A 20,980-nucleotide genomic window follows, 5' to 3' on the forward strand; every position below is an offset into this window, starting at 1 on the left:
CCGTTGTTTTACAGTGGGGGGAACGGTATCTTATGGGCGAAATATGGCCATCAGATACCGTTCCCCTTGTTTTACAGTGGGGGAACGGTATCTGATGGACAAAATATGGCCATCAGATAGGGTTCCCCCACTGTTTAATAAGGGGAACGGTATCTGAAGTGCGAAATATGGCCATCAGATAGGGTTCCCCCACTGTAAAACAAGGGGAACGGTATCTGATGGGTAGTATTGAGTATTAAAATGCATTGCGCTGTTTATATGTATGTATATATATATATATATATATATATATAATGTATTTATCATTACTATTATTTTTTATTATTATTGTTATTAGTATTATTACTATTTGTTTCCCGCAAAAACGTGAAGAAAGTAACAACTTTGCCGAAACATGTTGATTGAGCTTTCACGGTGTCCGTAGTTCTCTACGCGCGTGCTTTCTCAGTGCTCATCACGAGCACGCGCGTATTTTGCCGCGTGGGCGGGGCGGAGTGGTAAGGAGACGCAGGGGGAACCGTATCTGATGGGGAAACTCGAATTGACATAACACCGGCTCTGCGTCCAGCCGGCCCAGCACACGATATACAAGTGCGTGGTAGCTCAAGACATTATGGTACACCCATTTACGTGCTGCTTTCACAATAAAAGCGCACATCCGGTCCATATTTGAGCTACTCAAAAACTAACTAAACTAAACTTTGCATTGAAAAACTAATGCAAAATAAAAACTAATATCTCTCTCGCTCATCTCTCTGCTACGACTTCAGAGTGACACCTCTAGAACAGAACCTGAAAGTGGCAACTAGATCTGATGTGTAATTTCAAAATAAAACACTATTTAAATCGTACATTGTATCCTTTCTCTCTAAGTTGCGGTGCCCATTGCTGAGAAACTCTCTGTTTCCAAAGACTGCTACCACTTCTGGGTGTCAGAGGGACACCTCTAGAATATAACCAGAAAGTGGCAACAAGATCTGATTTCTAATTTCAAAATAAAAGCCTGTCAAAAAAGTCATTTTTTATCTTTTTCCCCTAATTTCCAATGCTCATTGCTGAAAAACCTTGTTACCAGTGACTTCTCTCACTTCTGGATGACAGAGGGAGACCTCTAGAAGACAACCAGAAAATATCAAACACATATGATATATAATTTAAAAATTAAAACCTTTTAAAATAAGACATTTTTACTTTTATATTCAAAAATAAGTAGAAAATGTAGTGAAGAGCTGCCTCACTCGTCATTTCGGGTTTACCTCGATCATCTTATTTATATACAATTTTTTCTGTTATATCCATCTCTATCTATCTATGTATCTATCCATCTTTCTATTGCTATATATAAACACTACATATATACAAACCAGATTCCAAAAAAGTTGGGACACTAAACAAATTGTGAATAAAAACTGAATGCAATTATGTGGAGGTGCCAACATCTAATATTTTATTCTCAATAGAACATACATGGCAGATGGCCACTTTCTGGTTCTGTTCTAGAGGGGTCCCTCTGTCACCCAGAAGTGGTAGCAGTCATTGGAAACAGAGTGTTTCTCAGCAATGGGCATGGCAACTTAGAGAGAAAAGATACAAAGTACTATTTTAATGGTGTTTTATTTTGAAATTACACATCAGATCTAGTTGCCACTTTCAGGTTCTGTTCTAGAGGTGTCCCCATGTCACTCTGAAGTGGTAGCAGTCTTTGGAAACAGAGAGTTTCTCAGCAATGGGCACGGCAACTTAGGGGAAAAGATAAAATAATTACTTTTTTGACAGGCTTTTATTTTGAAATTACACATCAGATCTAGTTGCCACTTTCAAGTTCTGTTCTAGAGGTGTTCCTCTGTCATCCAGAAGTGGTAGTAGTCTTTGGAAACAGAGTTTCTCAGCAATGGGCATGGCAAATTAGGGAGAAAAGATAAAAAATGACTTTTTAAAAAAGCTTTTATTTTGAAATTATACATCAGATCTAGTTGCAACTTTCTGATATATATATGAGAGAGAGAGAGAGATTAGTTTTTATTTTGCATTAGTTTTTCAGCATATATTTTCTGTTTGCAAATGTAGCGGCTGGAAACCTATATTGAGTAGCTCAAACATGGACCGGATGTGCGCTTTTATTGTGAAAGCAGCACGTAAATGGGTGTACCATAATGTCTTGAGCTACCGCGCACTTGTATATCGTGTGCTGGGCCGGCGGGACGCAGAGCCGGCTAGCTTTACCGTGGTATTAATGAAGGGGAAAAAACTCAACCCAGACTTTAAGTTTAGGATCTGGTTCGCAGAGTATGAACTTAAATTTGTTTTCCCAATTATTCAATGGGGGGAAAAACCTAAGCTCAGTTAAGTAAAATAAAATTGCAACTAAAACTTTTGGAATTGTAATGATTTCTTTTTTAAAAAAACAAATAGTTTTGTTTAAAAAACTTTTTTAAATTAAATAACTAATTTTTGTCTTGTGAACTTAAAGTTATTTGCCAAACATAAACATTTATTTGCACACATCATAAATCTTTTGTTGCGATTTTAGGCCCTGCTCAAGACATCATATGAGAATCACAAGCAAAACTTTGACTCCAACAAAAACTTAGAATATTAAGAAAAGATTTCTGACATGCAAAATAAGTTTGTTTTGCAAAAAAAAAATGCACTTCATGAGATGAATGTGATTTAAATGTTTAAAAAAGTTTTTTTAAGCAAGTAGGCTTTTCTCATGGTGGCATGCATTAACAATTCAATTTTTGCTTTTGTTTTTTGCTTTTTTCTGCAGTTCATGGTTAAAGTTTGATGCAGCTCTGCTTTCCTGAATGGACCATCTTCATCTCCACTGCAGCAAAAAGGCAGGTCTTTTTTTTTTTTTTTTATAGATTACAGTCCACTAATCTGTAATCTAGATTACAGATTACAAGGGCACATATAAACAAGGGCACATTGTGCCCTTGTTTATATTGTGCCCTTGTTTATTGTGCCCTTGTTTATATTTTTAATAGTGTAATTCTGTTACACTAATTAAAGACAAAATATGTCTGGTGGTCCAGCTCTGATTTACATATCTTGCTAAACTGCAGGTTTGAATATTGAAATACTTTCCTATAACAAAATAGACCTGCAGAAAGAAATTACTAATAAAATATCTTACATAGGCATAGTGTGATGCGCTATATATTAAGATGTTCGTTAGCTTTGATTGTATATCTCACATTTTTGTAATTTATCATTGTTTATTAAACTCTGAAAGCTGAGAGGCTTTGTTAATATTTGGTCCTAGAATGCGGTTAGATGTGCCCTTTCTTTTTTTGAGCACCTGCCCCTTTAGTGGTCTCTGCACTGGCCTGAATGGATGCCTACAGACACAAAGCAGAGCAGGACAGGGCAAACATTAATACCCTGGCATGAGATAGAACACTATGTTTGTTTGTTTTCTCCTAACCTTGGGTTAATGTCTCTACGACTCCGGATATCTGGGCCATGAGTTTTTTCGCAGTTCACTTTCTCTTTTCCACACTCTAATTTCCCTTTTTTTTTTTTTTTACTTCTTCCTCAGTCCACATGACTTTTACTCTCATTTAAAATCCTGTTTGAGCTGGTTCCTGGTGAGCAGTTTTTCAAAGAAGGAGTATTGCCCTGATGTTGTCAAACCTATCAGCAGCTGATATCTGCAAAGGATAGTTTGCATGTTTGGCTGAAATGTTTGGGTGTGCTTCTGCATGTGTAATCCCCTAAGGAAAACAGATGATTGTAATAAGTTCTTTGTGTCATGCACTAGCATCAAAACATTCCAAAACATCTAATTTATATTGAAAACTATCTGCATGTTAAGCTGTCAACTACTGAAATATTGAATGTTCCTGTGGACAGAAAAGACATTTACTGATTTGTATGAAATTCTTTCTAACTTTAGGACTGATTGTATTTGACATTGATTCTCCTTTGCAAATGTGATTAAATGTGTTGTCTATGGTGAATCAGTGTAACTTATTCTGGTCTGAGACTGTATCTCTGTGATAAGACACGTAATGTGCATTTAGGTGTGTGAGAGGAGACATGGTGCTATGTTATCTGAGCTGTTTTCTTATCAGAGAGATTTATAGTCTCAGCCAGGGCATCTGGTCTCGGAGATGTGATCCGCAGATGTTTTAGAGAAACTGAGTGGCACACAGAGGGACACATAGATAGCTGGGTTGGTAGATAAGCACATTTGGCAAAATGGTTCTTAAGAAAGAGGAAACTCTGTGTTCTTTGCACTTGCTTTTTTGATGGCGTCAGCTGTCACTCAAGTTTTATCTGTTATGTCAGTTGTGGAACTGCCTTTGCAAATTAGTCTCCAGTATCATTATAACTGTAGTTTCTAGAAATAATAGAGTTCTTCACAGAAGAAGGAATTCCTTCATTACACACCATATTACATTCACATTACCATGTAACTTATGTGATGGACTCCAAGTTTAGTCATTCTCTTTGATTTTCATCTTTAGCTTGAGTTCTGTGATTGTCCTACAGTGTTTACTTTGTATTTGGTTTATATAGTTTTTATTTTGTGTTTTACATTTAGTAGGTTATTTGGTCGTTTTGCTATTTATTGGTTTCTCCACTGCCACTGTTATTGATATGATTGCAGACATTACCACCAATACCACCAATACCTCTCTCTACAGTCCCTTGCTGCAGTATTAGATAAGGCAAAGAAAATAGAAGTTGCCCTCTAAGATCAGAGCAACATAGCAGAATGGCCCTGTGTCAAGAATCCAAGAATAATAATTTGTATTCAGGGAAGTTTGCTGTCAAAGGTTGCCGCTCCATCAAAAAACTGCTGCAAATCATTTGATAGGAGTTTCTCGAATACCTTAAAGGGCAAAAAGGTTAAATAAAAGAAATTAAAGACCATGTGGATTTCTCATCAAGGACAAGGCCTCTGTTTGGGTTATTTCCTGATCACCCGATGTTTGACCAAACTTTGAACCCTTACTTTTGGCAAATAATACCAGTCAATGCAAAGGGCTTCATAGGTGGTAGCTAACTGAACTATAAGAAACAATGTTTGAGGTAAGAACAAGAAAACCTTTATCCAGCAACGTTTGGCTTGAGCAGCACTGAAATACGAGAGGTTGTAGAAACTAGTCAACTTTTTCGATTAGACTAATCGATTCTTTGCTCTGCAATGACTTTTACACGTCACGTTGACTAGTGGCAACCAAGTGACAAAACTGCTTTTTCCAAGAAGATAAAATAGGAGGAACTGTCAGTTTTTCAGATAGTATTGTATATAGATGTAAACTCTTTTACCAAAGAGATCCAGAAAACTCAAATTATGCACAAAACAGGTTATTTTGTTTACAGAATTTAGTTAATTTTAGTTGAATTTTGTTTTCTTCACTACGAGAAAGTAATGGAAAGTATTTGTTTAGACATTCATCTACCTAACCAAAGCATTATTTAGTAGATAATGGGAGGTTTATTTAGAGAACCTAAAATTTGTTTAAATTGTTGAGCTTTTAAACAAAGCATATGGAAAAAATCCACAAATATCTAGGAAATCATTCTTCTGACTTCTTTTACACTTTATTTTATACATATTTGTGGGGGTTTGAGACCACAGCCTCTCTCAGTCAGTTAGGTCTTGCTGTTGAAAACTGGCATGGCTCCTTTCAGTGGCTCTCTCAGTCTAGCAGTAAGCACAAAGGGCCGCTGTGTCTCAGTGGTAGATTAGCCAACACAGAAAAAGGGGAATGGTTCTCCACCCCCACCTGAAATTCATCCGGTTGATTTATTTATTCACAACACTCCTTCCAAAAAGACAGACTCTTCATCTGAAGTCAACTTAGCTTCGGTGCTTCGGAAAAAAAAAGGAACCAAATATTTGAATGCTTATTTCCTTATAAGTGACGAACATTAGTTGTTTTACCAATCGTGGCTTGTAAAAAGCAGCTTCTGAAGCATGCAAGTGACTGAACACTCAAGTTAAGGACCCTAAAAGGATTTCACCTAAATGAAATTCAGCCATCTTAAATCCAATTAATTACAGCTGGGCTCGTTCATAGAAAAACATCTCAGTATCCTGAAGTAACTAATCAAAGGAAACTAGCTTCACATGGCTTTGCTGTAGTACAATGCAATCTTTTAGCGCACAGACTGAGGGACAATGTTGCAAAAGGAAAACCAGAGACTGATGCATTGAAAAAGTAGCATGCTTTCTTGACATTACTGTTGCATGTTTTTGTTATCAGAGTGACCATCTGACTTTGCCTTTGAGAGAAAATGTCTCTGCTAATGCAATATGTGGTCCATCTGAAACACAGAGGACCAAAACCCTTACTTTCATTAACTTAAGCGAAATTGCTTAAGTTTTGCTTAGTGGTTTACCAATGAATAATTCAGATTTAATCTGAAATAGATCCTTTATGGTTTCATAATGACAGAGATAGAACACATAAGTTTGCTCTGTATGATAAAGGCTGCAAAGTGATCACCTTAGAGATCAAAGAATTGCCTAAAATGCAGTTTTCAGAGTCTTGGATCAAGAACCGCCTCACTGAATATTTCCAAGTGTCAGAATGCTGTCAAGAGATTTTAAAAAAGGAGCTACAGCAGCAGTTCCGCTAGCTGTGTCTTTGTCACAGCAAGTGGAACTTTTTTGTGTTTTATTACAAAAACAAAAAGACATTATCATCTGTCATGTTGTACATTGGTTGGTGAATGATGAATTGCAGAGAGGCAGAGGCATCTCTGAAGAATGCTTTAATAAAAAAAATTATGAAAAACCTTACAAGAACCACAAGGAAGACGGGGAGCCAGAGCCAAAACAAAAATCAGGAATCCAGAACAAAAGGACCTGCACTGATTAGCTAACTGATTGCAGGTATGAGGGGAGGAAGCTGAAGACAGACTGAGGAGAGGGAGAGAGAGAAAAAGTTTCAAGGGGGCGATGAAGAGTACCCAAGAGAATATGAAATTACTCTAATACTAAAGAATAACTAGACCTAAAAATATAATGAAACTAGGGTAACTATGCAAGAAATAAACATCACTCGAAACACTAAGAAGAACTTAGCTAAAGTAAAACTGAAGACAAACTGATCTAATCACAGAAAGAGACGAAGGAACAGAGAATAATCCAACCTCAAAAACAACTCAAACAACCCAAGAGCATGAAACTCGTCCATTTTTACTGTATGTTTTAAGTAAAAATTTACATTTTTAAATAAAAAAAAAACAAACAAATGAGAACTCTCCCCCCCAAATCAAGATTGTCAGTTACAACTTTGAAATCTACATTGGCTGCTGTTGATTAAAAAATAGTGACGATGGAAGCAGTAACTGTTTCTTTGGACTTCTAGTAGTTTGTATCTCGCTGGATTTTTAGGAGGGTGAACTGTCCTCCGTATCTGGGTGTTCTCTATTCGGCACAGAGATCAGTCTACTTAAGCCACTTATCATTTTGACTTTGTCACTTTATATTGCAGTTATTTGCTTTACGTTCATCTTGCAAATACTTGATACCAAAGTCAATCTGAGTAAATTTTTTTGGGTCTGGACAGTAAATTTTCTCCTGATCTTTCCTCTTCCTTTCAGAACAAAACAATTTACCCATAAAATGTTAAAGTTTCTAACATCCAAAATTGTTTTTCTATGGTCCTCTTGTATACTAACTCAATGACAAAACTGTAACACTAATAAATGGTTTAAGCTCTGCTACAGAAGGTTTGATGTTTTTTTTCTGCCAAAGAATTAATGTCGCCAAGGTTTTGCTTGACCAATCACACTTTGAAGTTTCTTTTTTATTTCTTCAAATCCAAATCTTTAGTCCCGGACACAAACTGAAAAGGCCCCTGGGTTTATGTCGAGCTAATCATGGTATCCAAAGGTAATTGGATTGACTTAAATCCCCACAGGCAGAGTATTAGAAAATCCTAATCAGTGTCAGTGGTAGAAAGACAAAGGGGCTCTTGGCTTTCACATACAATTAGTTTGCAAACCCACTAAGAAGAATTCATCCATAATGCGTAGATACTGTATAAACCAATTCAGGCAGTAGCTTTAAAATGTATCATATAATATTTAAAAGACAGTTTAAAATGTGTGGAGTTTAGATGTAATAGGGTTGCAAAAATGTTTTAAATAAAAGTCAATATTCTTTGAGGACTAGTATTTGAAGAAATCGAATGCAAATCACATCGAATCACATTTTAGCAACATAATTTATTTTTTGTGCTTTTAAATAGTCCACCCATCCATTTTCTTGCACCCTTGTCCCTCAGTGGGGTCGGGAGGAGTGCTTTTAAATAGTATCTTACCATTTTCTGTCTATGCCCATTGGGACACCAACTCACCTTTCTCAGTAAAGTTATTCTCAACTGTACTGCAACTTACAGCCAGTCTCAGATATAATGTAAACACATCATTATAATATAAAATAAATACAGTCTGCCCAGCCCAATTGTTAGATATAAGATATATAATTATGGAACAAAGTGGAATAAAGAATTCACTGCTATTGTCTTAAATAGTTTAGGAAATATTTATGGAACAGCGAAAAAATATTTTTGCTGTTCTATATTTTCAACATCCAACATTTTATTATCTAATATCTAGTGATAATTATTTGTTATTCATTGACTATTAGTGGATTAGTTAAGCCTGTAATGTGATGTCTTACCGCTAGAGGGAGATCTATTTGTAATCTCTCTTTAAAACTGAAAATCTAAGACCTTCACAGTTATGTTTATGACACATTCAAAGGCTGCCATCTAGTGGAATATATTTTCAATTGCAAGTCGGAAGGGTAAACTGGTTGTATCAAAAGCTAAATTCTTGTTCTACTATTAATTGCCATACAAGCATAGGAAGAAAAAAAATGACCTATTAGATTTTCTGTCATTGGAAAGAGGTTGTTAAACATCCTGCAGTTGACATCTTTATATGATACCTTTGGACTTACAAGTTTGAAGGAGGTTCTGAAGCCTCTACCATAAGTTTTTCATCCCAAGTTGACCATTCTGGGTCTTGTGTTTCCATGGACATTCCCCTCCTGCCTGCGCTTCTTTGTGCCTCACTGAGTAATCATGATGGAAGAAATGAGTGTGGCAGTCTCTGACTTCCTGCTGCTCACTGACCTGCACAAAGCACCACATGAGTTACAGACTGACCTTGGTGGACAGCATTTCATAATTACTGCTATGTAAAAAGTCATGGAAAGAAATCACTTTAGTCATTTGAAAGCATCAGGTTTCACATAAAGACAGCAAGTGAATAGTCTTTTATTTTTCTTTATGGGAACTAATCTAGATAACTTACATTTATTATGTCTGAAAATGTGTGTTTAATTTACCACCATACTGACGAAGCAGTTTTACAACATAATCTAAACTTTACGTTTGCTGTGTTACATCATGAAAAAAGTCAAGTAATCAAGTCTGCACTTCTGAGTTCCAGTCAAGTGGTTCTTCTATTTTTTCTGTAAAATAGTAAAGTAAAATACAGACCATCTCCTTTTGAAAGTTTAACATTAGAAAATGGTAATTACAGAAAAAAAATAAATGGAAAGACTTTTTAACTAAAGAGCACAGCAGCAAGATTGGTAGCTGTCAGCTTACTAATAACAGGTTTTCTAAAGCATGCCCTTGATTGGCTATTTTAATGTTTACAGGCAAGCTCCTATTTTTGGAAAGACTGTGCATTACACTCTGTTTCAACAGCTCTGGATCATGACATTAAATAACATACAGCTAACATACAGTCTGTCTTATTTAGCACAGAATTTGGCAACTTTGTGTGAAGAAGCAGAATATCCCTGAGTTCAAAGACTGCAATGACGTCTAATTGTTTACCTATTAAACATGGGCACCAGGAGTCGTTGTTTGTTTTCTCTACTAAATAGCTGTCTAAATATTTCTTTTTCACTTTTAACCGTCATTCCTTGCTGCTACAATGCGTCAGCCTGTGTTTTGGGGGAAAACCCCCCAGAAAAATATCGATGTGTACCTTTGAACAGACAGAGGCCAGCCTGTTAGCTGTCCTTATGACACAGACATATGAAGGGGTCACTCTACTATTTCTCTGATGAGTGCATTGTCCTGCATGATTCGGGAGTGAAAATGTATCCCTGACTTCTCAGAGCAAACCTGAGTGCCATGTCACTCCTTCTGGTTGAAGGGGTTTCTTTTAACAGGCACCTCTCCCTAGACCTCCAGAGCCGCTGAGCACAGACAAAAAAAACCCCATCAGAGGCTGGCTCGGGGGCGGGGAGTATGATAATGCTCTTCAGAGGAAGTGAGCGCAGTGTAGTGGAATGTAGTTGCCATTAGTGGGAGTTGAAGTGTGGCTGGCTAACAGTTAGCCACACTAAGTTGAGTTTGAGCTGAAGAAAAGAAGAAGAGGAATGAAAACATGCCTCACTTCACAGTCGTACCAGTAAAGGATCAGGCTCAGTCCAGCTATGACAGTTTGGAAGGGATTAACTGGGTTGATTACAGGGACACTGGACAGGACTGCCCTGACAATCAAGATGGTGCTGATGGTAAGTCTCATAACTTTTATAGTCTATTTTTAACCCAGATGGAAAGTCAGCTTGAAGATCCATCTTTAAATGTATACCTTTTTACTTGCTCAAACCACAGCACAAGCAAGTCAACTCTTGTCTTGGGAGCTTTGTGAACATCTGGTTGAATGGTTACCATGGCAATAGTCTATGACCGGAAAATGTTTTTCTAAAATAATCAGATCTATCTTGCACAAATTACCTAAAGTAAAGTTGGAAAGAACATTTTTAATGTTCTGTTCTTCCCTTTTCCCCACATAGTCCTGGACTTAAACAGAAATGCAAGCCTATAGCTCTGACAAAGGAAAAACAAAAGTGGTGAGAACTGTTCAGGGAAAAAAAACACACACACATTGGGGGTGGGCCTGAATCTTCAAACAAAAGATGGGGCTTTCTTTGTGCCAGTAGAGGATCTCTTTTCACAAGAAAAGATTGGTTGCTCACAACACACGAGCAAATTTCTCCCCTCCTCACTTCTCTGCCTCTCTGCATGTCTCGGCTGTCATTCACTTGAATCAACCCAGAAGAAGCAGGGCCAGGACATAAGTTATCCACAACAGATGAAAGACGAGCAGAAAGAAGTGCAGACGATAGCTTCTGGAGACGGTTATTTTACTTTGCTTCATTTTTTGTGTGAAAGCAGCGTCTGTTTATGTGGGCTAAAACCACAGAAACCTAACTTTTTTCTGTCTCTCCAAGTGAAAGACTCACAAAGGCGTGGCCTTTAAATAAGGCAACCAGCTACCTTAAGGATGGGCTGAGCACAAGCTGTCTCACTGACATGTAGCATAAAGTTGAAGTTATAGTAATGTTGATTTGGTTATGAACTGTTTTCCACTGAAAACATGAAATGGAGCAGAAATGAAATTTAAAAACATAACTAGTCACATGTTTTTCTAAGCTTTTAATAAATATGTAGATTTGAAGATATCCAAGTATTTTAGGTGGTATTTGAATTCTAAGACCTTAGCATGTAAGGTCTTGTTGCTTCAGCTGTTGGCTTGCATATTTCTGGAATGCATGAAAGCCTCCCACTGCAAACAGCACAGAGAGACAACTGCCTTCTAGTCTTTGTGTAAAACATTGTAGTACACAAAATACGCAAACCTGATGTCATAATGCATTCTAACCGAGTTATGGGAAATTTCCTGCACTGTCAGAGTTTCTAGAAATAATCTTAAGGCATCATGTTTGTGTATTGCTTGAATTGAAACATGTTATTACGCTTTCTATTTTTGTGGACGTTAACACAAACAAAGCATCTGTTTGGAACTTGCACATGGAGTAGTTGTATGCATGATCACAATATTCACTTCTTACTTTTTCCTAAAAGTGTGGAAAAATGGGTGGGGATGTGGTCAGATGATTAAAGTCAGCATAACGTAGGAGAACATACTGCATGAATCCCAACAGGAGTAGGCGGCTGACCGTGTTAGATGCTATGAGTCGTCCAAAGTGTGACGTGCAATTCATGGAGGAAGTGACACAGTGCAGAGTCTGTTCCAGGCACTGAACTCAGCTCTGTGAGCAAAGGGCAGTACCGACATTGTGGTTATTGCTCTGCCGAACTGCATCCCTTGAAATAGCACCAGGACTGGAAACTATTTGTTTTTGTACTGGTCTTTCCTGCTCCGTTGTCATGTGTAGAAAGCAGAGCACACAGAAAGACGTGGGTAGCAGGCCTTAAAAAATGTTGTCACTGTTTATAGTAAAGATGGCAGAGATAAATGAACTGATTATCAAAACGGTTTTGCAGTTTTTAACATTCAGTAGCATTTATGTTTTAAAATGTCTGAGTAGTTCTAGCTTCCTTTTAATTCTGTTGCCAGGAAACAACTTTGTGAACTAAAAGTTTGTTTCTTGTCCTACACCATCATCTTCTATATGAAATTCAATGGTTGATAATTTAAAAATCTCATATCCTCAAGAGGACTCTTTATAAATATTACTGCAAATGAATATTGTAGTAAAATGTTAGATTTTGGTCAACATATTTTGGGAGTATATAAAAAAAGACTTATAAAAGAACTCCTACAGTGAAGCTAAATAATTGATCAATCATACAGCTAATTCTGTAGGCAAACATCTCAGTCTAATTAAAAAATGAATAGCCTCCATAACATAATGCTAATTAATACAATACTTTAAGTTTCTTGTTTACGTAAGGTGTAGAGATGGTAGGTGAAAGTTTAGCAATGAGTCAGAGTACAGTAAAAGTTCCATATGATAGAATATAAAGCAGAATTTTTCAGTTTTTACTTCAATCAAGCCTTAATGTTCAGATTTGTAAACTAAAGGAAATAAAGTTTTAAAAACGGATTAAATGAGTTTGAAATTTAATTTAAGTTACGAGTTTTCTATAAGGGATTCTCAAACATCTTGCTACTGCAGTGTTTGATCTGAAAACTGTCTTCCCTCATTATGACTCATGGTGGTGTGACACCTTTAGTTAAAATCTTTTCTGTTGCAGCTACACAATTTTCCCATATTTTCTGTGGAGGTACATTTGTTTGCTTTGAAACTTTTTGACATTATTTTCTTTTGCTTGTTTGTCTAAGGTTTTCCAAAATGTATTGTATTTGATACACCAACACAAAGAGGTGCACAATTGTGTGATGGAAGTGAATTGTGTTGTTTTTCAAATTTTTTTGAACAGGAATCTGAACTGTGCTATATTATTCAGGCCTCTTTATTCTGATGACCCTAAAAATGACTTTAAAAACTTATGTAAATATAGTCATCTTGTGTGCAATTGAATGTAGTTATGTACACCTCTTCTATGAAGACCTCAGATGTTTTTGTGAATGTTGGTAAAGTAAAGAAATAGCAGTACCAGGAACTGTTATTCTCACCTTCATCCATCCATCCCTCCATCCATTCCTCTATGGATGGAGGGATGTACCATCTTGCAGGGTACAACTTTCTCCCACAGCCTAAAACATCCATGTTATGCTAACTGAATATTATGAATTGATTCCATTAATTAGGATGTATAGTTGATTCATTGTACCTAGCCATAAGTTAGATTATTCATTTAGTACCTACTGTCACCTGCACAAAGCTGGCAGCCTTGTCTGACTGATGATTATTGATTTCTCAAATGCTTTTAACACAATTTAGCCTGCTTAGCTCCTCCTTGGGCTGCCACCTTATCGTGGTGGAGGGGTTTGAGTGTCCCAATGATCCTAGGAGCTATGCTGTCTGGGGCTTTATGCCCCTGGTAGGGTCACCCAAGGCAGACAGGTCCTAGGTGAGGAACCAGACAAAGTGCAGCCCGAAGACCCCTATGATGAATACGAACTTTGGACTGCGTTTTCCCTCGCCCGGACGCGGGTCACCGGGGCCCCACTCTGGAGCCAGGCCTGGAGGTGGGGCACGATGGCGAGCGCCTGGTGGCCGGGCTTTTACCCACGGAGCCCGGCCGGGCTCAGCCCGAAGAGGAGACGTGGGTCCCCCTTCCGATGGGCTCACCACCTGTCCGAGGGGCCAAAGGGGTCGGGTGCATTGTGCTATGGGCGGCAGCCAAGGGAGGGGACCCTGGCGGTCTGATCCTCGGCTGCAGAAGCTGGCTCTTGGGACGTGGAACGTCACCTCTCTGGTGGGGAAGGAGCCGGAGCTAGTGTGCGAGGCTGAGAGGTTCCGGCTAGAAATAGTCGGCCTCACCTCGACGCATGGCTCTGGTTCTGGAACCAGTCTCCTTGAGAGGGGCTGGACGTACTTCCACTCTGGAGTTGCCCACGGTGAGAGGCGCCGGGCTGGAGTGGGCATACTTGTTGCCCCCCATTTGGGCGCCTGTACGTTGGGGTTCACCCCGGTGAACGAGAGGGTAGCCTCCCTCCGCCTACGGGTGGGGGACGGGTTCTGACTGTTGTTTGTGCTTACGGGCCGAACGGCAGTTCAGATTACCCACCCTTCTTGGAGTCCTTAGAGGGGGTACTGGAGAGTGCCCCTCCTGGGGACTCCCTTGTTCTACTGGGAGACTTCAACGCTCACGTGGGCAATGACAGTGAGACCTGGAGGGGCGTGGTTGGGAGGAACGGCCCCCCCGATCTGAACCCAAGCGGTGTTCTGTTGTTGGACTTCTGTGCTCGTCACGGATTGTCCATCACGAACACCATGTTCAGGCATAAGGGCGTCCATATGTGCACTTGGCACCAGGACGCCCTAGGCCGCAGTTCGATGATTGACTTTGTCATCGTCTCATCGGATTTGCGGCCGTATGTCTTGGACACTCGGGTGAAGAGAGGTGCGGAGCTGTCCACTGACCACTACCTGGTGACGAGTTGGCTCCGGTGGTGGGGGAGGAAGCCGGTCAGACCTGGCAGGCCCAAACGTGTAGTGAGGGTCTGCTGGGAACGTCTGGCGGAGTCCCCTGTGAGACGGAGCTTCAACTCTCATCTCCGGCAGAACTTCGAACACGTTCCGGGGGAGGTGGGGGACATTGAGTCTGAGTGGACCATGTTCCGTACCTCCATTGCCGAGGCGGCCTATCGGAGCTGCGGCCGCAAGGTTGTTGGTGCCTGTCGCGGCGGCAACCCTCGAACCCGTTGGTGGACACCTTCGGTGAGGGATGCTGTCAAGCTGAAGAAGGAGTCCTACCGGGCCTTTTTGGCCTGTGGGACTCCAGAAGCAGCTGATAGGTACCGGCAGGCGAAGCGGCATGCGGCTCGGGTTGTCGCTGAGGCAAAAACTCGGGCGTGGGAGGAGTTTGGAGAGGCCATGGAGACAGACTTCCGTACGGCTTCGAGGCGATTCTGGTCCACCATCCGGCGTCTCAGGAGGGGAAGCAGTGCAGCACCAACACTGTTTATAGTGGGGATGGTGCGCTGCTGACCTCAACTCGGGACGTTGTGGGCCGGTGGGCGGAATACTTCGAAGACCTCCTCAATCCCACCAACATGCCTTCTGTTGAGGAAGCTGAGCATGGGGACTCTGGGCTGGGCTCTCCTATCTCTGGGGACGAGGTCGCCGAGGTGGTCAAAAAGCTCCTCGGTGGCAGGGCCCCGGGGTGGATGAGATCCGCCCGGAGTTCCTTAAGGCTCTGGATGTTGCGGGGTTGTGTTGGCTAACGCGACTCTGCAATATCGCATGGACATCGGGGGCAGTTCCCCTGGACTGGCAGACTGGGGTGGTGGTCCCCCTGTTTAAAAAAGTGGACCGGAGGGTGTGCTCCAGTTACAGGGGGATCACACTCTTAAGCCTCCCTGGTAAGGTCTATTCAGGGGTCGGGGAGAGGAGGGTCCGTCGGATAGTCGAACCTCGGATTCAGGAAGAGCAGTGTGGTTTTCGTCCTGGTCGTGGAACACTGGACCAGCTCTACACCCTCAGCGGGGTCCTGGAGGGTGCATGGGAGTTCGCCCAACCAGTCTACATGTGTTTTGTGGACTTGGAGAAGGCGTTCGACCGTGTCCCTCGGGGGCCCTGTGGGGAGTACTCCGGGAGTATGGGGTACCGGGCCCTTTGATACGGGCTGTCAGGTCCCTGTATGACCGGTGTCAGAGTCTGGTCCGCATTGCCGGCAGTAAGTCGGGCTCGTTTCCGGTGAGAGTTGGACTCCGCCAAGGCTGCCCTTTGTCACCGATTCTGTTCATTACTTTTATGGACAGAATTTCTAGGCGCAGCCGAGGTGTTGAGGGAATCCGTTTTGGTGGCCTTAGGATCGCATCTCTGCTTTTTGCGGATGATGTGGTCCTGTTGGCTTCATCGGAACGTGATCTGCAGCTCTCACTGGAGCGGTTCGCAGCCGAGTGTGAAGCGGCCGGGATGAGGCTCAGTGCCTCCAAATCCGAGGCCATGGTCTTGAGCCGGAAAAGGGTAGAGTGCCTTCTCCGGGTCAGGGGGGTCGTCCTGCCTCAAGTGGAGGAGTTTAAGTATCTGGGGATCTTGTTCACGAATGAGGGAAGAAGGGAGCGGGAGATCGACAGGCGGATTGGGGCAGCGTCTGCCGTGAAGCGGGCGCTGTACCGGTCCGTCGTGGTGAAGAGAGAGCTGAGCCAAAAAGCGAAGCTCTCGATTTACCGGTCGATCTACGTTCCCACCCTCATCTATGGTCATGAGCTTTGGGTCATGACCGAAAGAACGAGATCACGGGTACAAGCGGCCGAAATGGGTTTCCTCCGCAGGGTGGCTGGGCTCTCCCTTAGAGATAGGGTGAGAAGCTCGGTCATCCGGGAGGGACTCAGAGTAGAGCCGCTGCTCCTCCACGTCGAGAGGAGCCAGTTGAGGTGGCTCGGGCATCTGGTAAGGATGCCTCCTGGACGCCTCCCTGGTGAGGTGTTCCGGGCACGTCCCACCGGGAGGAGGCCTCGGGGAAGACCCAGGACACGCTGGAGGGATTACGTCTCTCGGCTGGCCTGGGAACGCCTTGGGATTCCCCCGGAGGAGCTGGAAGAAGTGGCTGGGGAGAGGGAAGTCTGGGCCTCCCTTCTGAAGCTGCTGCCCCCGCGACCCGACCCCGGATAAGCGGAAGAAAATGGATGGATGGATGGATAGCCTGCTTAGCTGGGTAAATTGGCTTCCCGTGTCTTCCACACAAGAACTTGAATTAATGACTGCATGAAAAACAGAACACAATTTATGAGACTAAAGGTGGTTGGGAACAAAGGGGCACCTCAGGGTGCTGTCCTCTCACTATTATCTTTCAATTTTTTGCCTTTTTTTCCATCATGAGAGAAATAGAAGTTGGAGTTGACTTTGGCTTTCTCCCATCTTCACTTCTTTCTTTCTTTCTTTCTTTCTTTCTTTCTTTCTTCTTTCTTTCTTTCTTTCTTTCTTTCTTTCTTTCTTTCTTTCTTTCTTTCTTTCTTTCTCTTTCTTTGTCTAAAGTTTAAATTGATGACATACTTGAAAATTCTGATACTTGGTCCATGTACATATTTTGTTTTGCTGATTATTCATCAAAAGTAAAAAAATCAAAAGTAAAAACATTATTTTAGTGTATTCCTCATGTAAATCGTGCTGTTTGTGACAGCGGTATTCACAAATAAAATTCAAATTAAGCATAAAAATCTTAAACCCTGAACAATTTCCAAATACATTACATTTTCATGAACAGGTCACAATTTGTTTATCTGCTAGATCTACACACACTGACATCCTCATTTAGTTCATTTTTGTCTTTTTAGAAGTCTGTGCTGGAGCACCATGCTCGCCTTTCCGCCCACCTTCACCCCCTGAGGTGATCAGATGGAGCTGCCATCCCTTTTTCATCATTAGAGCACATCAAAGCTGATATGATTTGCTTTAAGGCACAGCAGGTTAGCGTTCCTCTGTTCAGCTTAGGTTTTACCCTGCATGAAACAGTGATTACAGCTAATACGGGTGTACTGCTGAAACAGAGTTATTTTGTTTTGCTTTTTTTGCCACAGGCTAAGGTGGGAAGAATACTAAAATCAATTCAAGAACAAAGCCATTTTTTTTTTCATTTTTGTTTTGAATATTAATGTACTTAGAAAAAAACTGCTTGTACTTTTGCAGTGTGTGTTTGATAGTCTTAGATCTCTGTGTTGTTTTTTTCTGATTATAGATGTTTTTTTCTGATTATAGATGTTTTGATAGATAAGGTTGATTTGATTGATTCAATCCAGACATGTCACAACCATTGCATCGAGCGTGTCCACATTAACACTAGTATGAATCTGTGCATCTATTCATGTATACACACATACACATGTGCATACACACACATTTGAACAAGAAAAAGAGAAAAATAAATCCTTGTAAAATAAATTTAGATCAATCAATACATCTACTTTAATGGAATGCACACAAGAATAAAACTATATACCCAAAGTGAACGCCTGTATCCACATATACAGACCTGCCTGCACACAACAATATACCTAATACATAAATCCCATTTAATATGTCTGAACAGGTCTTAAAAGTATTTCAGCTCTTCAGCATATTACTTTAAAAAAAAATATAAACATTGTGTGCTTTGGCTATGTTCCTTCTCAAAAGTAATAAATCAATGAGAATGGTTGATAATTGTGACTATATGTAGAGTATTTTCCAAAATGTAATTAAATGAACGCACCCTTTCCAGATTTTGGACTGATATCCTGATGGAGCAAACTTCACACTATCTAAAAAAAGTGTACTCATAACTGCATGCGTAAAAGACCCGTAGCTTTTAACTATGTTTTCTCGGTCCAATGTCACAGTCACAAATTCCTCCTTAGTGAACATGTAGCAGAATGAGAGCAAACAGATTTTTCTTCCAGCCAGCCCATTCTGCTCCTTCTCTGTCTGACACATTTATTGGTTCCCCTTTTAACTATTTATTTATTTGATTACATAAGAAACCTTTCTAACGCTGAGATGTTTTGGAAGATCCCACCCTGAATGTGTTTAATCAGTTGCTGGTTGAGCACAAACATTAATTTGGATTTTCTAAATTCAAGTCTGATACAAGTTTTATTTCTTTAAGGACCTTTTGCACGTCTTTACGAGGCATTCAAATAAATGTATCTAGTACTTAATTTCTTTACTTGGAATTGACGTAATTATGAATGCGTCGTGTCATTTACAATTTTCCTTAATCATAGCAAATGAGTGTTACATAAGTCTACATGAGCGCTGTCTTTTCTTCAGGAACATTTCAGTCAGAGCAAAGCGTGCTCACACATGTGTGTGTGCACACTTACATAAATGTGCCTCTTCTGAGGGTGTGTAAGTATTACCAATCCACATGAAGTATTCTGAGCTTTGACATTTTTCCCTCATGTTGTTAAAGTGTTAAATACTGAAGATTTAGCAAAGAGAATTCTTTTTCTTTTAACTCTTAGAGCTTATGAAAATGATATTGTTTCCTAATCCACTTTAAGCAGTGCCAATAGATTACTGTAAGATGAAGCTGTAATGTTCTTTGAAAGTTGTTCACCTTGACCTTTGTAAAGCACTGATACGTTATTAAATTGTTTTTAGGCCATAATATCTGCTGATTTTGTTCAACTTTTGGTTGGAACTGTAATGCACACAATAAGGGGTTGATTATATCTTTAAAAAACAACTTTTCCATTATTTGCAAGAGTTTGCAAACAAAGTTTGTAAAAGTAATTTCCACTTTTTAGTGTTTAATCAACAAATGTCACACCTGATCAGAAAAGCTAGAGAGGTTATGGATTTAGGGTAACTTACCTCATTGTTATTTTCTGAAAGTGCCTTGCAAAATTTTTATCACCAAAAATCTCTATGTATTTTATTAGAACTGAACATATGTATTTTTATATGGTGTATGTTAACTGGTTTTCAGCTGTATGTTGGACCTTTTGGAACCAAAACTTTTTTTCTTATTTTAGAAACATATATAAACTCCTAGCATCTTGAACATTAAAGGACTTTGTTGTGCTCTAGTTGCTTGAATTATCTCTCACCAAGCAAATTCCAATGGGAGATCAACAAAGTCTATTCTATTCTATTCTATTCTATTCTATTCTATTCTATTCTATAGCACTAACAGTAAACACAGGCTGTGGGGCTATGATTAAGTAAAAGAAATATGCATATTTCCCTTGAATTTTTAAAATCCTCTTCCCAGATGCTAGTATACATGCAAAGAAGCTATGATTAAATTCCCAGAAGGGGTTTGATCTCCATGTTGGGGTTGTTAAATATTTTGGGCAAGCTGTGTAAGACACATAGACACATGTTGAGTAGAGGTTGTTGTTCTGTGCACCGAGCATAACTACTATATGCATTCATAAAAGGGCACTTAATCTTTCCAATTAGACCTTTAGTGTGTTAGCTAGAGAACCCTGCTGCCTCCTTAGCCCATAAAACATAAGGCTGGTTGAGTATCGAACAAGGTCATGTTTTGTAAAGCCGTGAATGGATAGGACGCTGTGGTAGGAAGGGTGTGGACACATTTTATTTCCTGGTCCTTTTTTTCTTTTCTCCTTTATTCATTTGCATAAAGAAAGAGAAAGATCATGCCCCATCCTATTTTTGTCTACAACGCAATACCGTCAAACTACACTAGAGGGCACTAGTTATCTGTGTTTGCAGAAGAGTATTTGTTTTCCTCCCATATTGAATGCAAAGACTAAAGTTCAATCTAAAAACAACAAAAAATCTTTCCTTTATGTGAGAGCTAAAAATAATTATCAGACAAAAAGAAATTGCATATACTTTTTTCCTTGTGAACTTTTATTTTTATTATGTATTCATCTCTGTTTGACAGCCAATAGTTGATAAAGTTAACTGCAACCTATTGCTGTCTGAAGTTACTCAAGTTGTAAATGTGATCATTTTTGTAATTTTAACTCAATAAAAAAGTTTTGGTTTGGGAAGGTCTTGTAGAGGAGGAGAACATTAGTGAACACATGGAGTCAAACATACCAAATATAGCTTAAAGTTCAGATGAAAAGAAGAAAGATGGCTGATAACATGATATCCAAAACTCTGCATATGTTAGGCAGTTTAATCTGTTGTCTTAAAAACAAA

The 20,980-nt window shown here is 40.0% G+C and overlaps 1 protein-coding gene across 1 annotated transcript in view; it reads left to right on the top strand.

Annotated features, from left to right (window-relative positions):
- Positions 1-10,268: 10,268 nt before the first annotated feature.
- The window catches only part of slc12a4 (solute carrier family 12 member 4), a 28,672-nt gene continuing 17,960 nt past the window's right edge, over positions 10,269-20,980 (top strand). The window contains exon 1 of the mRNA XM_008405580.3: positions 10,269-10,513. Within this exon, the coding sequence (XP_008403802.1) occupies positions 10,384-10,513 (130 nt within the window). The 5' untranslated portion in view covers positions 10,269-10,383. The remainder of the gene's footprint in view (positions 10,514-20,980) is intronic.

This window comes from Poecilia reticulata, chromosome 3 (assembly GCF_904066995.2).
Source record: "Poecilia reticulata chromosome 3, P_reticulata-male-v2, whole genome shotgun sequence".
NCBI classification, from domain to species: domain Eukaryota; kingdom Metazoa; phylum Chordata; class Actinopteri; order Cyprinodontiformes; family Poeciliidae; genus Poecilia; species Poecilia reticulata.